General features: G+C 64.5%; 1 protein-coding gene across 1 annotated transcript; it reads right to left on the reverse strand.

Moving 5' to 3' along the window:
• Positions 1–7,585: 7,585 nt before the first annotated feature.
• Positions 7,586–17,469, reverse strand: CRELD2 (CRELD disulfide isomerase 2). The gene is made up of 10 exons (XM_012789581.2): positions 17,201–17,469; positions 16,855–16,937; positions 16,223–16,333; positions 15,861–15,952; positions 14,758–14,934; positions 13,150–13,245; positions 12,082–12,165; positions 10,452–10,547; positions 9,460–9,600; positions 7,586–7,880 (listed from the first exon to the last, which is right to left on the reverse strand). Exons 1-10 carry the CDS (start codon positions 17,327–17,329, stop codon positions 7,828–7,830), a joined length of 1,062 nt encoding a protein of 353 aa, XP_012645035.2. The 5' UTR covers positions 17,330–17,469; the 3' UTR covers positions 7,586–7,827.
• Positions 17,470–17,556: the final 87 nt, after the last annotated feature.

A 17,556-nucleotide genomic window follows, 5' to 3' on the forward strand; every position in this document is an offset into this window, starting at 1 on the left:
GTTCCCTTTGGCCTTTTTGAAACTGCAAAAGTGGCGCCTGCCCCTCGGAATATGGGACTCGGAACGCACAGAAGGCGCACGCCCCAGGCCTTGGCCGCAGCCCCCACTCCCCGGGACCCTGTGTCCCCAGCCTGGGGGGGTGCCCTCCTCGCCCGAGAGCCACCAGGCTAAGGGGGCGCAGGCCGGGGAGCAGGGCCTGGGGGGGCGCTGCGGGGGCGCTGGGGAGACGCAGCTCGCGCACCCGCACCCGCCGCCCCGCAGGGCGGGCGTCCGCTCCCACGAGGGGGTTCCCACGTCAGGGGGTTCCCGGCGGAGATGGGGCCATCTGCGCGGAGGACGCGTCCCCGCCGCTTCCGCCCCCAGACCCCGCCCCCGCCGGACCCCGACCGCGACCCCTCCCGGCCCGGGAAAGCCCAGAGAGGCTTCCGGCGCCGCCCCCTTCCCGGCAGGGCCGCGCCTGGCGCTTCCCGCCCGCGCCCCGCCCCCACCCCCGCTCCCCACCTGCCCCCTCTCCCGGCCCCAGGGCAGCAGGCGGGTCCAGGACAGGCGTTCCGGGTGGGTGCGCCCACCGCAGGGGGAGCTGGCGACGGGCACGTGCCCCGTTTGGGCGAGGACTCCAAGGCCCGCGGGCGAGCCCGGCGAGGGGCCCGCAGGCAGGGGCTGGGGGCCTCCCTGGTCTGAGCCCCAGCGGGAGCCCCCGCTGCAGGCCGTTGGCGCAGACCTGGCCCTGGACAACTGCTGGGGCGAGGGATGAGGGATGTCCCGGACGCCAGGCCGGAGGGAGAGGGCCGCTGGCTAGCCAGGAGGCCCAGCCTGGTGATGTCACCCGCAGTGGGAGGAAGGGGGTCTCTCTGCAGAGGTGGGTGCCCCCAGGTCCCTCTCAGGCCAGGCTCTTGTCCCAGCCAGGGCAGAGCCAGCCTGGCGTCTGGGCTGACCCCACACAAGGAGCACTGTGAGAGGCCCCTGGACGCAGAGGGGGAAGTGGCCAGAGCTGCAGGGTCCAGTGCTGGCCCTCACAGCACCCACAGGACCTGGGCCCTTCTCCCCTCAGCGCTCCTGGTGCTCCCCCACGCGTCTGGCAGGTGCTGGTCCCCATCAGCCGCCTGTGTGCTGGCTGTGGCACCAGGCCCGGCCCCAGCCCTGGTCACCCACATTTATGGCCGCCTGTTTCCCCAATGGACAGGACTCCACCCCAGGCCCCAGGGGGTGCTGGGGTCAGAAAAGGGCAGGCAGGACTGGAGGAGCCAGAGGGAGCACGTCCAGGCTGGAGGAGGGCTGGGGTCCCAAGGAGCCGACCCCAGACAAGGGCTTGGGTGGCAGGGAGTGAGAGTGGGTTGGGGTGGGGGTGCCCACCGAGTGTGGCCCTGGCCGGGGTGGGGGGTCTGGCTTCTGCGGGGCCCTCTGGGAGCCGGTGCAGCTGGGGGAGGCCTGCAGCGTTCGCCACCATGCTTGGTCTTTGCTCGGGGGCTGCAAGGGGTCCCTGGCACTTCTCCCAGGAGCAGGTGGGAGCCGGGTGATGAGCTCCAGCATGCGGGGCCTGGGGGGTGGGGGAGGAGGTGGGTGAGTCAGGTGGGGTGTGAGAGCTGCAGGTATGGGCTAGGGCCAGGTGTGGTGCCGGGCCTGGGGGATGGGAAGTAGGACCTGTACCAGCTGCAGGACCGCCAGTGAGCCCCTGTGGGGATGGCCCGGGTGGCGGGGCGGGAGGGGGGGAGGAGCCTGCCACAGCTCAGGGCTCCTCTGGAAGCTGCCTCGGCTTCAGGCTGCCGTGGGGTCAGCCGAGGACAGGCAGAGCCATGGAGGCCTGGAAGGCAGAAGCAGATGCACCGGGTCACGACTGTCCCTGTGGTGGCTGAGGGCTGCGTGGGAGGGAGGGGACACACTCTGGACGGGGTGAGACACGGAGCATGACCTTGAGGACAGTGTCACTGCTGCTGCTGACAGGCCCCACGCTGTGGAACATAATGAGAAGGGAGGGGACTAACCCAGCCGAGGGTCGGTGTGCAGCCAGCATGCTGGCTGGGAGCCACTGGGCGCAGCAGGGCTGTCTCCTGCCTGGACTCCTCAGCCCACAGCCTGCCTGGCGCCTAGGACATGCCCGCCCCTCCTGGACACCAGGCCCATCACTGGGACTGTAGCACATCCTGGGCGGGGGGACACACCGGCCCGGTAGGGGCAGAGGAGCCCCAGGACCCAGCAGATTGCGCCCGGCAGTGTGAGTTGCAACAGGCAGATGGGGGCTCGTTGGTTCCTTTTCTCTCCTCTCCTCTCCTCTCCTCTCCTCTCCTCTCCTCTCCTCTCCTCTCCTCTCCTCTCCTCTCCTCTTCTCTCCTCTTCTTTTTTCTTTTCTTTTCTTCTTTTCTTTTTTTTCCCCCTCTCCTCTCCTCTCCTCTCCTCTCCTCTCCTCTCCTCTCCTCTCCTCTCCTCTCCTCTCCTCTCCTCTCCTCTCCTCTCCTCTCCTCTCCTCTCCTCTCTTTTCTGAGACAGAATCTCTATTGCCTGGGCTAGAGTGAGTTTCGTGGCGTTGGCCTAGCTCACAGCAACCTCCAATTCCTGGGCTCAAGCAATCTTGCCTCAGCCTCCTGAGTAGCTGGGACTACAGGCTTGCGCCACCATGCCCGGCTAATTTTTTATATATATATTTTTTTAGTTGGCCAATTAATTTCTTTCTATTTATAGTAGAAACGGGGGTCTCGCTCTTGCTCAGGCTGGTCTCAAACTCCTGACCTTGAGTGATCCTCCCACCTTGGCCTCCCAGAGAGCTAGGATTACAGGCGTGAGCCACTGCACCCGGCCCGAGTCCTTTTCTGAGTGCGGGACAAGGACCCCGGGAGATGGTGTCCTCTGGTTCTCTGCGGGGAGGCTTCTAGAAGCACAGGAGACACACATGAATAGGGCAAATGTCAGAGCAGCCATGGCAGCCAGGGACTGAAAGGCCTGTGGCATGTGGCGTGGGCTGAGGTGTCACAGGAGAGGCCCAGAGGACTCGCCGTGGACCAAGCCCTCAGGACTGTGCCGGGAGAGGTGCTGTCGTCAGGAAGCTCAGCGGTGTCACCTGGCAGGGCCAGGTGACAGCGGGAGACACTGTCACTGAAGTGGGTGCACCAAAAACGCAGGGGCAGTGTGTGACCATCCATGGCCCGTGGCTGTGGCTCCCTAAGGAGCAGCAGGGTTGGGCAGGGCCAGGGGCTGGAGGGCTGACTGACAGGCGGCCGGCCAGGGGTGGCTCAGCTTGTAGGTGCAGAAGGGATCAAGGATACATATAGGCCGGGCCTGGTGGCTCACGCCTGTCATCCTAGCACTCTGGGAGGCCGAGGCAGGTGGATAGCTCAAGGTCAGGAGTTCGAAACCAGCCTGAGCAAGAGCGAGATCCCATCTCTACTATAATTAGAAAGAAATTAATTGGCCAACTAAAAATATATAGAAAAAATTAGACAGGCATGGTGGTGCATTCCTATAGTCCCAGCTACTTGAGAGGCTGAGGCAGAAGGATTGCTTGAGCCCAGGAGTTTGAGGTTGCTGTGAGTGAGGCTGATGCCACGGCACTCACTCTAGCCTGGGCAACAGGGTGGGACTCTGTCTTAAAAAAAAAAAATTTAAAAAAAGGATACATATATGTGGGGGGCCTGGGCAGCTGCTCCCATAAGGTCATGACCCCTTACCCTGTTTCCAGACCCAAGTGGGTTTTCAGCCCCAGAATCCACTGACGGAAGGGAGGCTGGGTCCCCAAGAGGAAGAGTCGGCAACACCCAGGCGAGTTGGCACCGTCACCGTGCTGGCCATCCTTCCCCGAAGTGCTGGGGGCCAAGGACTCAGGTGACTGCACACAGGGCAAGGGACACACCTGAGCATCCCAAGAACGGCCGGTGCAGGGTTTGCATGGACGCTGCCGTCTGGGGGCCGGAAGTGCATCGCGGCTCACGTCAGAGTCGGGGGCTTACAGGACCAGGTGACAGATGGAATCTGGCATCGTCTGGTCACTGGCGTTGAGTCTGCACATCCACCCCTGGTCGTGTCCCCGGTCCCAGAGCAGACGGTGAGCAGACTCGTGGTGGTGGCCGCTGGGCCTTTCACGTCATAAGGGGAGGTCCGGGTGCTCTGCACCTGTCCCCACCTGGGATAGTAAACCGAAGAAGCGTGATGTCCTGGGAGTGATTAGGGACACATTTAAAGGCCTGAAGGACGAGAGCGTGGTGGTTTCCCATCACATCTCCATTGATCCTGCCAGCCTGACCACCACAGACGGCACCCGGTGGGCCCCGGAGGAGGAGAGGGGTCTGCAGCAGAAACAGCCCCGGGGGGTCTGGCATCTCTGGTAGAGGAGGGCTTCGTGGCGCCGGGCGTGTGGAGTGTGCACTTCTCCGTCCCTCGCCGGCAGGAGGCTGGGGCTCGGCACACGTGCACTTGGCGTGCACAACAGATCACGTGCAGCCCTCCCCCTCCCCCCGGGGCTATGGTCATGGTCTCTCACGACATCCTAGAGAGACCCGAGCCAGCTGAAATGCCCTGAACGTCGCACAGGGCCCCGCGTCGATGGCTCTGTGCCGACGAGACCAGGTGACGTAGAAGTGGGTGCACTGGGGCTCTCGGGGGACACGTGTGTTCCAGCGAGAGGGAGTCCCCTCCCAAGCTGAGGACGCGAGGCTGCACGGTGCACCCTCCGGTAGGACACGGCACCTGTGCTGGTCCACGCGTGTGGGCTCGGCCCCAGCCCAGTGCCGGGGCTGGCCTTGGGGTCGAGGCACAGCAGGAACGGGCTGCTGCAAGCTGCAGCAGGAGTGCCCCTGCTGCCACATGCGCCCCGACCCCACAGACTGGGGCGCAGGTGGGAAGAGTGGGGTTCCAGGCCGAGCCCCGTGGAGGATGCAGAGTCTGTGCGTCCTGCAGTGGGGGGCTGTCCGCCCGCCCGGAGAGCCCCTGGCACGGCTCTGGGTCCTGGCAGCGGTGGACTGCCTGGCGGCAGGGAGACCGCTGGCCCTGGCTGTCCAGACCTGCCCCGCCCTAAGGAGGCAAGGCCCAAGGACATTCACTTCCAGGGGGACGGGGCGCCTCAGTGTGCTGAACGCCCAGGTGGTTCCTTTCCCGGAGGACACCTGCGTTCACACCAGGGCCGTGCTCCCTGCTGGAACACCCGGCTGAGGTCCAGGCGGCTGCCCCGGGGCTCCCGTCAGCATCTCTCTGCTTTGGCTGACTCGCGGCGCTTGGCTGTCCCTGTGCGGGGTGTCCTCTGCCTCCACCCACCCCTCCCCAGTCAGGGCAGACGGGGGTCCGCAGACAGCGCCCCACCTGCTGCCTGTTGAGGACCGCTGGTCACGGGACCCCGCCTGACACCCGTCGCGTGAGATGGGGACATGTGTCCGGGCGGGGTGGCTCACACCTCTAATCCTAGCACTCTGGGAGGCCAAGGCGGGCGGATCGTTCAAGGTCAGGAGTTCAAGACCAGCCAGAGCAAGAGCGAGACCCCGTGTCTACTAAAAGTAGAAAGAAATTAATTGGCCAACTAAAAATATATATATACATATATTAAAAAAATTAGCCAGGCACGGTGGCGCATGCCTGTAGTCCCAGCTACTCGGGAGGCTGAGGCAGGAGGATGGTTTGAGCCCAGGAGTTGGAGGTTGCTGTGAGCTAGGCTGACGCCAGGGCACTCTAGTCTGGGAAACAGAGTGAGATTGTGTCTCAAAACAAACAAAAAAATGGACGGGGACGCTTCACAGAGAAGCTAGAGCAGAGGTGGGCAGTGACCGAGGGGCGCTTCCAGAAGCTTCTGGCCCTGCAGGGCGTGCGGTGCCCTGGGGGGATGGAAGCCCCGCGGGGACCTGAGCGTGCCTGCGTCCCCAGAGGACGCGGGGCCTGGGAACGGAGGGTGGGAGCGTGGCGGCCCTGCAGGCCCACGCGGCTCCGAGCGGGCGGCGCGGCCCGGGCGGCGACGGGACCCGAGCCGGGCCCGCAGCGCCACCTGCCGGCCGCGCCCCCGCCGGTCCCGCCGCCCGAGCGCGGTCCGCGGGTCGCCGCGGGCGGAGCTGCGTGGGGAGGGGCGCGCGCCCCGGGCCCCGTGGGGGTCGCCAACACCCGCGCCCCAGGTGGGCCCGCAGCCCCGCGGCCCCCGTCGCCCCCCGTCGCCCCCCGGGGCCTCTCGCGTTGCCAGCTGCAAGGCGCTGCGCGGCCGCACCTGGGAGGTGGCTTGGGCGCCGCCGTGGGCCGGAGACGGGCCGACAGCGCCTCCCCGGGGAACCCGCCGGGCCGTGCTTGCGGGCGGCACACGCGTGTACCCGAGTGCTCCAGCCCTGGCCGGCCGACTTGGCCCCCGCTTCCCCTCCGCCCCGCCGTGGGAGTCCCCCCGCTGCCCTGTGCCCTCTCCTCCTGCTCACCCAGACACCCCACCTCCCACCTGTCCACCGCTCTGCCACGCCTGGCGTCACACCCACCTGATAGTCCTCCCGTCCCAGCTCTCGGACCGGCCCCACCCAGTCACCTCCCTTCCACGCAGCCTGAGGGGTCCGGGGCGCCCCCCAGTTGCAGGGTCCATCCTTCCGCTTGGTGGCCCAGGGAGGCACAGCCTGCGTCCCCCCACCCGCCTGCCCCGCCCTTCTTGCTATCACCATCCGTGTCCTCCTCACCACGCTCTGCCCTCACTTCTAAGCCGCCCCCCTCCTGCCTGCACCGTGGCGATGCCGTCTCCGGACGGTCTTGTGACGTAGGAGAGACCAGTGCCAGCGTGCCACGGTCGCTGCACGGGTCTGAGCTGCACGAGAGCAGCCCACCCCAGCCGTGTATGCGAGCCGTGCTCCCTCCAGGAATCCAGGGAGACCTGGCCTGGGGCTAGACGGTGTTCGGTTACCACGAGGAGGGGCAAGGCCAGCTGGGACAGCAACAGCCCAGGAAGGGCCAGAGGCAAGACTCAGCCCTGCCCACCTGGGACCCCTGGGAGTGGGGGAGAGTCCTGGCCACAGGGGCTCTGACCCTGTGCCCGGGTCAGAGTGACCACCTAGGGCCCAGCACGCATGGGCGCGTCAAGGTGTGGGGTGGGCTCCCTGATCCAGGAGGATGCAGGGGCCGCGCAGGGAGGGAGGGAGGGCAGCAGCCACGCACCCAGGGCGACGTCCACGCAGAACGGGCGGCTGGAGGGCTTGGGCGGCGTGACCGAGGAGCGGGAGAAGGGGTGGTGGGGCCGGGTGGAACGGGCCCTGGGGGCCGCTGGGAGACCCCGGTGGGCCAGAGCCCACGCAGAGGCCGAGCCTCCCAATCCCACGGCCAGCTTTCCTCGTTCCCAGAGGAGCTGGCCTTGGGGTCGGTCTGTGATGGACATCTGTCTCCAGCTGTGCCCCAGGGATGGCCTTTCACCCACCCGAGGGTCCCCTTCCTCTCTGTAGTCCCCGGACAGCGTTCGCTCGGCGGGGCTGCTGCAGGGGGGGCCTGGGCCTCCCGCCCCTCCCAGGTGCGCCGCGACCCGCCCCCACCCGTTCAGGGACAGCAGAGCCACCTGCCCACGAGGACCTGCCGCCTCTGCGGACCCCGGCCGTCCTGGCAGGACGTAGCAAGCTGAAGGCCTGTGCAGGGAGGCGGATCCACACACCCCATTCCCGACTACCTTCAAGGGTCAATTTTATTACAAAGAACTGTATCAAAATAAACGAGTCTGTTTATGAACAACTGAGAAATGCAGCTCTGAGGGCCAAATGAGTGTCAATCAACCATTTCAAGGGCAGCTCCTCCCCTGGACTGTCCACCTGCCGGGGTGGGGACGGCGTCCCTGGAGCCACGGTCCACGCGGGACGTCGTTCTGAATAATTTAAGGGGCGAGTCTGGCTTCTGACGCTGGGTGTGTTGTCACAGGTCTTCCCGGGAGGGCGGCTGTGCCGGGCTTCCTTCTTCTGCGCCGTCTGTCGGAAAACAGATCGTCGAGGGAAGAGCCCCACGGAGGGCCCGGGATCCAGGCTTCCCCTGGGACCACAGAGGGTGGCCTGACATGGGCCACCCGGCCCTGGGGACGGTGCCCGGCTCCCTCTGGACACAGCAGCCCCTCCACGCCCAGCTGGAGACCAGGACCCGGGTGTCCCGTTGCCCCCCCATGGCTGGGGCACCCAGGCAGGCGAGACATGGCCAGATGGCATTTCAGAGCCACCACCCTGCCACGGCGTGGAAGACTCGAGCCATGGGGGGGTGGACGGTGTGGGGCCCATCGGGACACGCTGGGCCAAAGGGATGGGGCCGGCCAGTGGCCTCGAAGCAGGGTGAGCAGGACCCGGCCCCCGGCTCCCCCTTCCGTTTGCTACCAGGCCCCTGTATGTGGAGTCGCTTTTACTGTCCTCCTCGGGACTTGGAGCTTCTGGAACACGAGCCGGGTCTTATTCATTCTGGAACGCTCTTAGCCATCGCCTCACTGAACGCTGCTTCTGTCCCCCCTCCACGCCACGCACAGAACCGTGTTCCCCAGGAGATGAAGTCTTAACCCCCGGGACCTGTGAGCGTGACCTTGTTTGGAAACAGGGTCTTTGCAGGTGACTGAGGTAGGACAGGGCCACGGGGGTGGGCCTGACGCAGTCAGGTGTCCTCATGGAAAGGGAAGGAGGGGCGTGTGGGCGGCGTGAGACGCACTCGTGGCCGCCACAGACGCGGGGAGCTGGCGCCTACGGGCCGCGGACAGGCCTCGGAAGGAGCGGCCTGCTGCCGTCTCGCTCCCAGGCTGCCGGCCTCCAGAACCACGGGGACAGTCCTGCTGCCGAAGCCCCGAGAGTCTGGGGTCCTTGCTGATGGGGGTGTCACCTCGCTGTGCACCCCCTCCCCACAGGTCGCTGTCTCTCCGCAGCAATCCGGTGGCTTCCCCAGACCCGATCTCCGGTTCACTAACTGCACCTTTACCTACATCTGCTCTGCCGGCATCCACCTGCTGAATTTCAAGTTTCAATAACTTTTCCTTTCCTCGCCTTCGCTTACCCTTGGAAAGCTGGCACCTCTCGGCTGAGTGTGTTTTACACACCTGTCTTCCAGGAACTGGGGAAATCACCACCCTGAGGCCATTGTGCATATTAATTTCTCTCTCTCTCTTTTTTTTGAGACAGAGTCTTGCCCTGTTGCCTAGGCTAGAGTGCCGTGGCATCAGCCTAGCTCACAGCAACCTCAAATTCCTGGGCTCAAGCAATCCTCCTGCCTCAGCCTCCTGAGTAGCTGGAACTACAGGCATGCGCCACCATGCCCAGCTAATTTTTTGTATGTATTTTTAGTTGGCCAGTTAATTTGTTTCTATTTTTAGTAGAGACAGGGTCTCACTCTTGCTCAGGGTGGTTTTGAACTCCTGACCTTGAGCGATCCTCCCACCTTGGCCTCCCAGAGTGCTAGGATTACGGGCGTGAGCCACTGCGCCCGGTCAATTTCTCTTTTTTGAGGTTCTCAGGCCAGGCAGCCGGCGCACACACAAACCCCACAGCCCGGGGCAGGGCGGGCCGCGTGGGAGCCACTCACCGCCCGGGGCCGCGGGCACACAGGCGTCCTCGGTTTCCACGAAGCCTTCGGGACATACGCAGACGTAGCTCCCCAGGGTGTTGTAGCAGTTTTCGTCCTTCCTCGCACACGGTTTTTCAGCCAGCGAGCACTCGTCTACGTCTGAAACAGAAATGCTCCGTTTTAATAAGTTACTTGGTTTAACAGACACACATCAGCGTTTGAAATCCACTCACAATTCATTCGGATAATGAAAGCAACGGCGATTACAAAGGTCGCCCTAGACAAAAGGAAGGCCAGGAAAGGCTTTAGGAGGGTGGACTTCCACGTCTCAAAAGGTCCCAGGGGTCCTCAAACTTTTTAAACAGGGGGCCAGTCCCCTGTCCCTCAGACCGCTGGAGGGCCGTTGGGGAGTGCGGCGCACATTCCACACATGTGCACAGCGGGCCCGGGACGAGTCGGCTGCTGAGCAGGACAGGCAGCGGTGGCAAAAACATCCAGCGAGCCGGAAAAATGTCCTCGGCCGGCCGCATGTGGCCCTCGGGCCATACTTTGAGGACCCCTGGGTCAGACCCTCAAGCGGCAGAAAACCCAGAGCAGGAGACGTCCAGCAAAGGTGAGGCGGGAAGCCCCACGTATGCTCAGGCATGGGTACACCTGTGATCAGGCGTGGGTACACCTGTGATCAGGCATCAATACACCTGCTGCCTTTCTTCGCTCGGGTCCCAGCTGGCCCGTGACTTCCCAGACTGGTCACGCGTGACCCAGGAGGCCCCGACCCTGAGCCACAGAGGCGGCGGGGAAGGTGGAGGCCGGGCACCTGAGGCTGGACCAGAGCCGCCGTCCCGGCGGCACCCACGACACCGGAGGCAGAGCCCGGCCCCCCACCCGCTGCGCCCGCAGCTCTCGAGACCCCTGTGAGGCTCAGGGAGCCGCACCTGCCGCAGGGCCTGCTGTCTCCCGGCCCCTGGCCGCGCCCACACCGAGGACCCTCCAGAGACGGCGCCACTGACCTGCGCACTGCCCGCCGTCCTTCGCGTAGCCAGGGACGCACTCTTTGCACATGCCTGGGCCGTCCCCCGTGCAGCCCACGCACGTGGGGTCGCACTCTGGAAATAAGGAGGGACGTCAGACCGCCACGTCCACACACCCACGTCCACACGCCCGCGTCCACACACCCGCCGTCCAGACGCCTGCTGTCCACACGCCCGCCATCCACACACCCGTGTCCACACACCCGCCGTCCACACACGCAAGATGGGATCTGAACCCACAGACGCCAGAGGCGCCCACACTGGTGAGAGCTTGGGTTTTTATTTAATTTTTAATTAATTTTTTTTGAGACAGAGTCTCACTCTGTTGCCCAGGCTAGAGTGAGTGCCGTGGCGTCAGCCTAGCTCACAGCAACCTCAGACTCCTGGGCTCAAGTGATCCTCCTGCCTCAGCCTCCCGAGTAGCTGGGACTACAGGCATGCGCCACCATGCCTGGCTAATTTCTTTTCTATATATTTTTAGTTACCCAATTAATTTCTTCCTATTTCTAGTAGAGACGGGGTCTCACTCTTGCTCAGGCTGGTTTCGAACTCCTGACCTTGAGCGATCCTCCCGGCTCGGCCTCCCATGGTGCTAGGATTACAGGCGTGAGCCGCCGCCTGGCAGAGAACGTGGGTTTCCCCCCACCGGCCCCTGGGGCGACTGCACCAGCCCGTCTCTTTCTCCTGGAAGCGCAGCTCCGCGCGGCAGAGGTGCCTGCGAGGGTCCGGCAGGAGCGCGCACGGCAGGGGAGGCCCTGTGTGGAGCGACCCCGTGCGTCCTTCTGTCCAGGTGGAAACCAGACTCGGCAGGTGCTATTGCAACAAGACCCGCAGCCGGCGAGGGGACACAGTCGGCTTGCCCACCGGCAGTTCCGTAAGAGACGCCCGGTGGAGACACCTGGGGGGCTGCTGGGACCACATCTCGGCGTCGGGCACCCCACGGTCCGCGTAAAAGCAGCTGAAACTGCCCGGTGCCGTCGCAGACACGGGGGACAGGCGGCCTCGTCCCTGCTGTGGGGACTGCGAGTCGGCCCAGCCTGTCTGGGGACATCGTGGCCCTAAAGTACGCAGTCCCTTCTCTGGGGAATTTAGAAACTAATCCAAAGAGAATAATGAGGAATGCGGAAGGTTTTACCTGCAAGGGTATTCAAAGTTTATAACGGTCAGTTTGATTTAAATGTCCAGCAACAGGCCGGGCGCGGCGGCTCACGCCTGTCGTGCCAGCACTCTGGGAGGCCGAGGCGGGAGGATGGCTCAAGGTCAGGAGTTGGAGACCAGCCTGAGCAAGAGCGAGACCCCGTCTCTACTAACAATAGAAAGAAATTACTTGGATAGCTAAAAATATATATATAAAAAAAAATTAGCCGGGCGTAGTGGCGCATGCCTGTAGTCCCGGCTACTCGGGAGGCTGAGGCAGGAGGATCGCTTGAGCCCAGGAGTTGGAGGCTGCAGTGAGGCACGATGGCGCCACTGCAGTGCAGCCTGGGCGAGACCCTGTCTCAGTCACACACACACAGGAAGAAAGGAATCCCCCGCAGGACTCCTGGGCGCCAGCCTGTCCCCAGCCCCGGCCCTGAGAAGTCGGGCGGGCGGCCAGGCCCAGACACACCTTCGCAGGAGAAGGAGCCGTTGATGTTCTTGCAGTACTGCGCGTCGCTGCAGGGCGGCGTCTCCGCCGCGCACTCGTTCACATCTGGAACAGAACGGCGTGGCTGCGAGGGACGCCAGGACGCTGGGCTGAGGTGGCGGCTTGCCACGACCCACAGCCCGGGTGGCTGGGGACGGGCAGGGAGGGGAGGGGAGGAGCCACAGCCCCGCACCTTGTCCCCCCGCCCAGGACACTCGGTGCCACCGAGGGAAGGCCTGGAGGGCGAGGGCCGCTGGCTGCCGTGTGGGCTCCTCCAGTCCCCCAAACCTCCCCACGGGAGGTGTGAAACCCGCGGGACTCGGCCCCCCATTTGCCTAAGGCCGAGCAGCTGCCACGGGGAAGGAACCCTGATGGGAACCGAAACTGAGCCCGGCCTCGCCCCTGCAGCCGAGGTTCCTCTGGGGCGCAGGGGCGCTGTGGGGCCAGGTGTGTGGGCAGCAGGAAAAGACGCGCCAGGAGCAGCTGGGGCCCGCCGTAGCAGGTGGGCAGGGCCCGGGCGAACAGCAGCTCGAGTCGGGGCTGCACCCAGCACGGCAACAAGGCCCCGGGGAGCCCCGCGCCAGGTGGGCCACGCGCCTTTGGGGCAAGGCACGGCCAGGTGTGCGGCAGGCGCTGGTGGGCGGCCACTAACCAGTCTCTACCTGGCCGTGCCACTGTCCCCTGCCCCGCCACTCACAACCCCAGGACCCACTGCTCCCCGGCCCCCCATCCTGCCTGCCAGGACCACCCCGGTACTCCCCGTCCCTGCGTCTCAGGAAACCAGCACAGGGGACACGAAACCCCAGGTTTCCCTGTGGGGCTGAGTCAGGCGACCCTCACGCTGCAGCCTGACGGCCCCCAGCCCGGGCCTCAGGCACTAGGGACGCCACACGGCCCTTCCCGCAACTGCCCTGGCGGACGGCAGGTGCGTGGGCCTGCGCCCCCACGCGGGGTCCCTCACGCCGGAGTTGCCTGCCCACGTCACGGAGCGGGCGGCGGTCCAGAGGCCGGGCGGGAGCGGACCCAGCAGAGCCCCCCGCGCCCCCTCACCCACGCAGGCGTCCTCCTGGAGCGCCCAGCCCACTTCGCACTCGCCGCAGTCCCTGCTGGTCGGGCCGGAGCACGTCTTGCAGGACTCGTCGCAGGCTGGAAGGCAAAGGCGGGCATGCGCGTGACCCCTCTGTCTGCCACCCACGCAGAGCAGAGCTCGTTTCAGAAATGGGGGGTTTCGAGTCAGCGGGATAACAAACGAAACACAGGAAAACCCCAGGAAAATGAGATGAGTTCGACAGAGAAATCTACCTATGAATCACGAATCTATGGGATTCATAATATTCACGTGTTAAAGAGAAAAAAATACACAGGGTCTTCAACGCCCGTTAAGAATAAAATCCTCATTATGTGGTGAATTGCAACAACAAAAAAGAAAAGAATAAAATCCTCAGCAAACTGCGACCCTGAGGCAACGTTTCACAGCCTGGAGAAGAGCGGGACCCACGCTCCGGACCCTCGCCTGGCGAGGAGAGCACGCTCCGGCCACCGGCCCACGGGCGCCCAGAGTGGCCCTGACGTCCCAGAGCCAGGCGGAGCGGGGGGTGGGAACCAGAAAGCCCACGTCCTGACCAGCATGGACACGTTTCCCTACACGGAACGTGCAGGAGAGCCACAGACCAGCCACTGGCTCGGTCCTGAGACGCCACACCCCCAGTTTTCCCCACGTCACTGACAGCCGGCGAGAAGGTGGACCGTACACAGAGCCCACTGCACGGCTTCCCGTGCAGATTTGAGAGGCCTGTAAGTGTGCGAGCTCCACACCTGCGGAGGGCGCGCCCCAGCCTCACAAGGACGTGGGCGTGGCCCGTGCTCACCTGTGCAGCGTGGTCAGTCTCGACGCGGAAGGTTCTACCTCTGGGCACCCGGAAGGGAAGCACCCAGGGTCACGGCCAGGACTGTCTGGCCACCTCGCCCCACACCAGGCCACGTGACAATACCAGGGTAAGCAAGATGGCGCCCCTAGAAAAGGGGCTGGGGAGAGGGGGGCCTCAGAGTCCTTCTAATTCCCACATCAGACCATCTCTCCATCCCGTCTCCTGCCGGGGCGCGGGGGGCTCCGCAGTGTCCTCTGCTTACCCCGAGAGGCTACCCTGAGCAGCAGTGGGCACGTTCTGGCCTCTGCACCCTGTACCTGACGTGACCCAAGTAACTACGCAGCCAGCCAGGGACACCCCGTGGGGCCCTCCAGGGCCACCCATCCTGTGGGGACAGCTGCAGGGGACAGCAAGCCTTTTGCCAGAACATTCCAGGGAAGTGAACGAGCAGAGCCTGGCCTCCAGCTGGGAGCCAGGTCTAAGGACGAGGAGACCCAAGCACAGAGATGAAGATAACAGAACCCGCCAACTCCACACCCATGAAACATTAAGTCCAGAGAAGAACTTGGAGAAGAAAGTGAGTAGCTTTTCCCTTCTGGGGGTTGTTTGGGGACAGGAAGCGCCCCCAACAGCCTCTGTCACTTTCCTTCACAGGTTTCACAGGCCACATCTTCTGAGCCTCCTGGACTTCCCTGGGTGCCCAGGTTCGGAGGCTGACACCTGAGCGCGCTGCTCTGGGAACGGGCTGCTCCCACCGCCCCCCGGGGCCCGGGCGCCGCCGCCTCCGTACCTGTGCAGACGCTGTGGGTCTGGTTCCTGAGTGCGCTGAAGTAGCCGTCCATGCAGTCGGTGCACAGGGCCCCCTTGTACCCCACGTGGCACTGGCAGGACCCGTCCCCCTGTCTGCTGCCGTCTCCGCTGCAGCGGCCGTTCCCGGTGCAGGGCCTCTCCGACCCGCCCTGGCACGCTTTGGGGAACACACATGCGCTCTGAGAACACCCGGGGGTGCTGGTGGAGAAAATGCCACTGCACCCCTCGACGTGCGCAGAGGCACTAAAACCCAAACCTGCGCGACCCTAGCGGGGAAACACAGAGCCCGCAAGCTTGGCCAACTCGACGTTTGGAGAAACTGGTTTCTGGGGTCTGCGTGGCTGACGGTGGATCTCTGGCCCAGGGGCAAGCCACAGGTGGGTGGGCCTGACAGTCATGTGCCACATACCGACACCCAGTTGCTGCGTCCGCACCGGGGAAAACAGGAGAGGCAGCAGCAGGGGCAGCTGTAGCCAGGACCAGGTCTGACCTTGAGACTTAGGCCACCTGACCCAGCTCGACTGTCAGGGCTGACGTTTGTGACACCCGAACAGCAAAGTGTGGCTCCGATTTCAGTGCTTACTTCTTCAGCCATGAAGGCAAGGGCCGCGTGTGCAGCCTGACGGATGCCCACTGCCCTTGGCCCTGGACTGAAGCCCTGCTCTGTGGGCAGGGCTAGGCTGGTGGCCACGGACGCCACAGTGTGGCCACCCCCTTGCGTGAAGAGAGAAGCACCCGGGCAGGCCAGTTAGGTCTAATCCCCAGGTGAGCCTACACATCTGTGCACCACTGTGAACCCCGGAATTAAAAGGACAGCTGGGATTAGACACTCAAGAGTCCAACAGCCCAGAGAATTTCTCTACGTAAAGTCGGTGGTGACGCCACAGCCTGGGGTCCCAGGTGCTCCATGCTGCCTCGGGGGGTGGGCGGCCGTCCTGTCTCACGGAAGGGGGCAGGGTCCCAGACCCCAGGGAGAGCTAGTGCACGCAGGTGCCCTCTGTGCTCTCACCCACCCGGGGGGATCAGGAGAGGACTAATGGGAACAAAGTAGGAGACTTGGGATGTCCCCAAGAGGAAACATACCACGACAGTCTGGCCCGTAGGTTCCTGGGGAACAGCACACCTTCAGCGTTTTCACGCAGAACCACTCAAATAAGTCAGGATGCTCGTTCTTCCTAAGGGTTTTTCAAAAACACTCATTAAACCTTACGTGGCAGATTCGTTAGAACAAAAATGCAGTTTCATGTGACAGGTGCTCCAGAGTGTTCCAGGATCTGGGAACCAGAGTCTAGGTGCCCAGTGGCAATGCAGGTGGCAGCGTGTGGGTAGGATGGGAGACAGGCAGGCGGGAACGCTGCACTGTTCCCAGAACCATTCCCACAGTGAGATGACTTCAGCCTGCAGGTTGGAAAACCGAGCGGCAACCGCGGGCCCTGGGCACTCACAGCCGCAGCCACCAGGCCTCCAGGTGCTCCTCCTGCTCCTCCAGCATGCGGTTACACTCGAAGTCACTGCTCTCGCACAGACGCTCCACGATCTCCATGAAGCGGATCTCGCTGAAAATACACAGCCCCGGTCGGCACCCGCTGGGGGACGGGGCTCACAGGGTGTCGGTTTGTTCATCCTACAGGGTGTCCCGAGGCCCTGCCCAGTGCCAGGCTGGAGATACAGTGGCCCTGGAGTGGACACAGACCCTGAACCATCACATCCACCAGGGTGCAGGGCCAGAGCTCGGGGCAGAGAAGGGAGGGGAGCTTACCCCCCTCACCTGCATGCAGGGAAGCCAGGAGTGGTTCACAGAGGTGACACTGGCGTTCCAGTTTACATTTTTGAAAGGCTACTGTCTGTCAGTGAGAATGGGCTGCAGGGACCAGTGTGGAAGCTGGAAGGCCATACAGGGGCCAGCACATTAGTCCCAGGCCAGGGGCAGGGGCACCTTGGACAGGTGACTGGTGTCTAAGGGACTGTTCTGTGCACCTGTTACTAACACAGGTACCCCAGACGGGACATTGGGCTTCTCAGGACAGGGCCGGAAGTGAGACACCTGAGAGACCTGCAGGCGCTCTAGGGCACCCACCTGAATTCATACTTGGACAGCGTCTTTTCCTCCCAAGCTGTGTTCCCACCGCCGAAGTTCTTCTTTGCTGTGTCCACCATTCCCTGCCAGGAGAAGGTGCCCACCGGGCTCTGTGCTGCCCGCCCTCAACCCCAGGCCCGCAGTGTGTGTGGGGGGACCTGGGCCCGCAGGAGGCCGGCCCTACCCCGCAGCCCGCCAGCTGCCCGGTCCCTGCCCTGCAGCCCCGCAGCCCCCCGCCCGGCCCCGACACGGGCCCCGCCCGGCCCCAGCCCCGCAGCCCCCAGCCCGGCCCCGACACCGGCCCCGCCCGGCCCCAGCCCCGCAGCCCCCAGCCCGGCCCGCCCACCTGCTTGAACTTGTCCACCAGCCCTCGGCACTGCATGCAGAGTGTCGGCTTCGTGGCGGCCTGCCGCACGGGCGGCAGCAGCAACAGCAGCAGCAGGAGCCCCAGCGCGGCCCGGGGCGGCGGGCGCATGGCGGCCAGCGCTGCGGGAAGACGCGGCTGGCGCTCCAGGTCCGCGGCCGCGCGGCTCCGGCCTCCCGGCCGCCCACCCGCTCCGAGCCGCGCCGGCCGTTCCCCCGGCTACTTGAGGGCGCCGGCGAGGCCCCGCCCAGCCTTCCAGTCCCGCGCCACTATTGGTCGCAGGGACCCGCCCCGGTCTTATGTGGCCCAATCCAGGCTCGCCACGAGCAGCGACCAAT

Source organism: Microcebus murinus, chromosome 10 (genome assembly GCF_040939455.1).
Source record: "Microcebus murinus isolate Inina chromosome 10, M.murinus_Inina_mat1.0, whole genome shotgun sequence".
Classification (NCBI taxonomy): Eukaryota; Metazoa; Chordata; class Mammalia; order Primates; family Cheirogaleidae; genus Microcebus; species Microcebus murinus.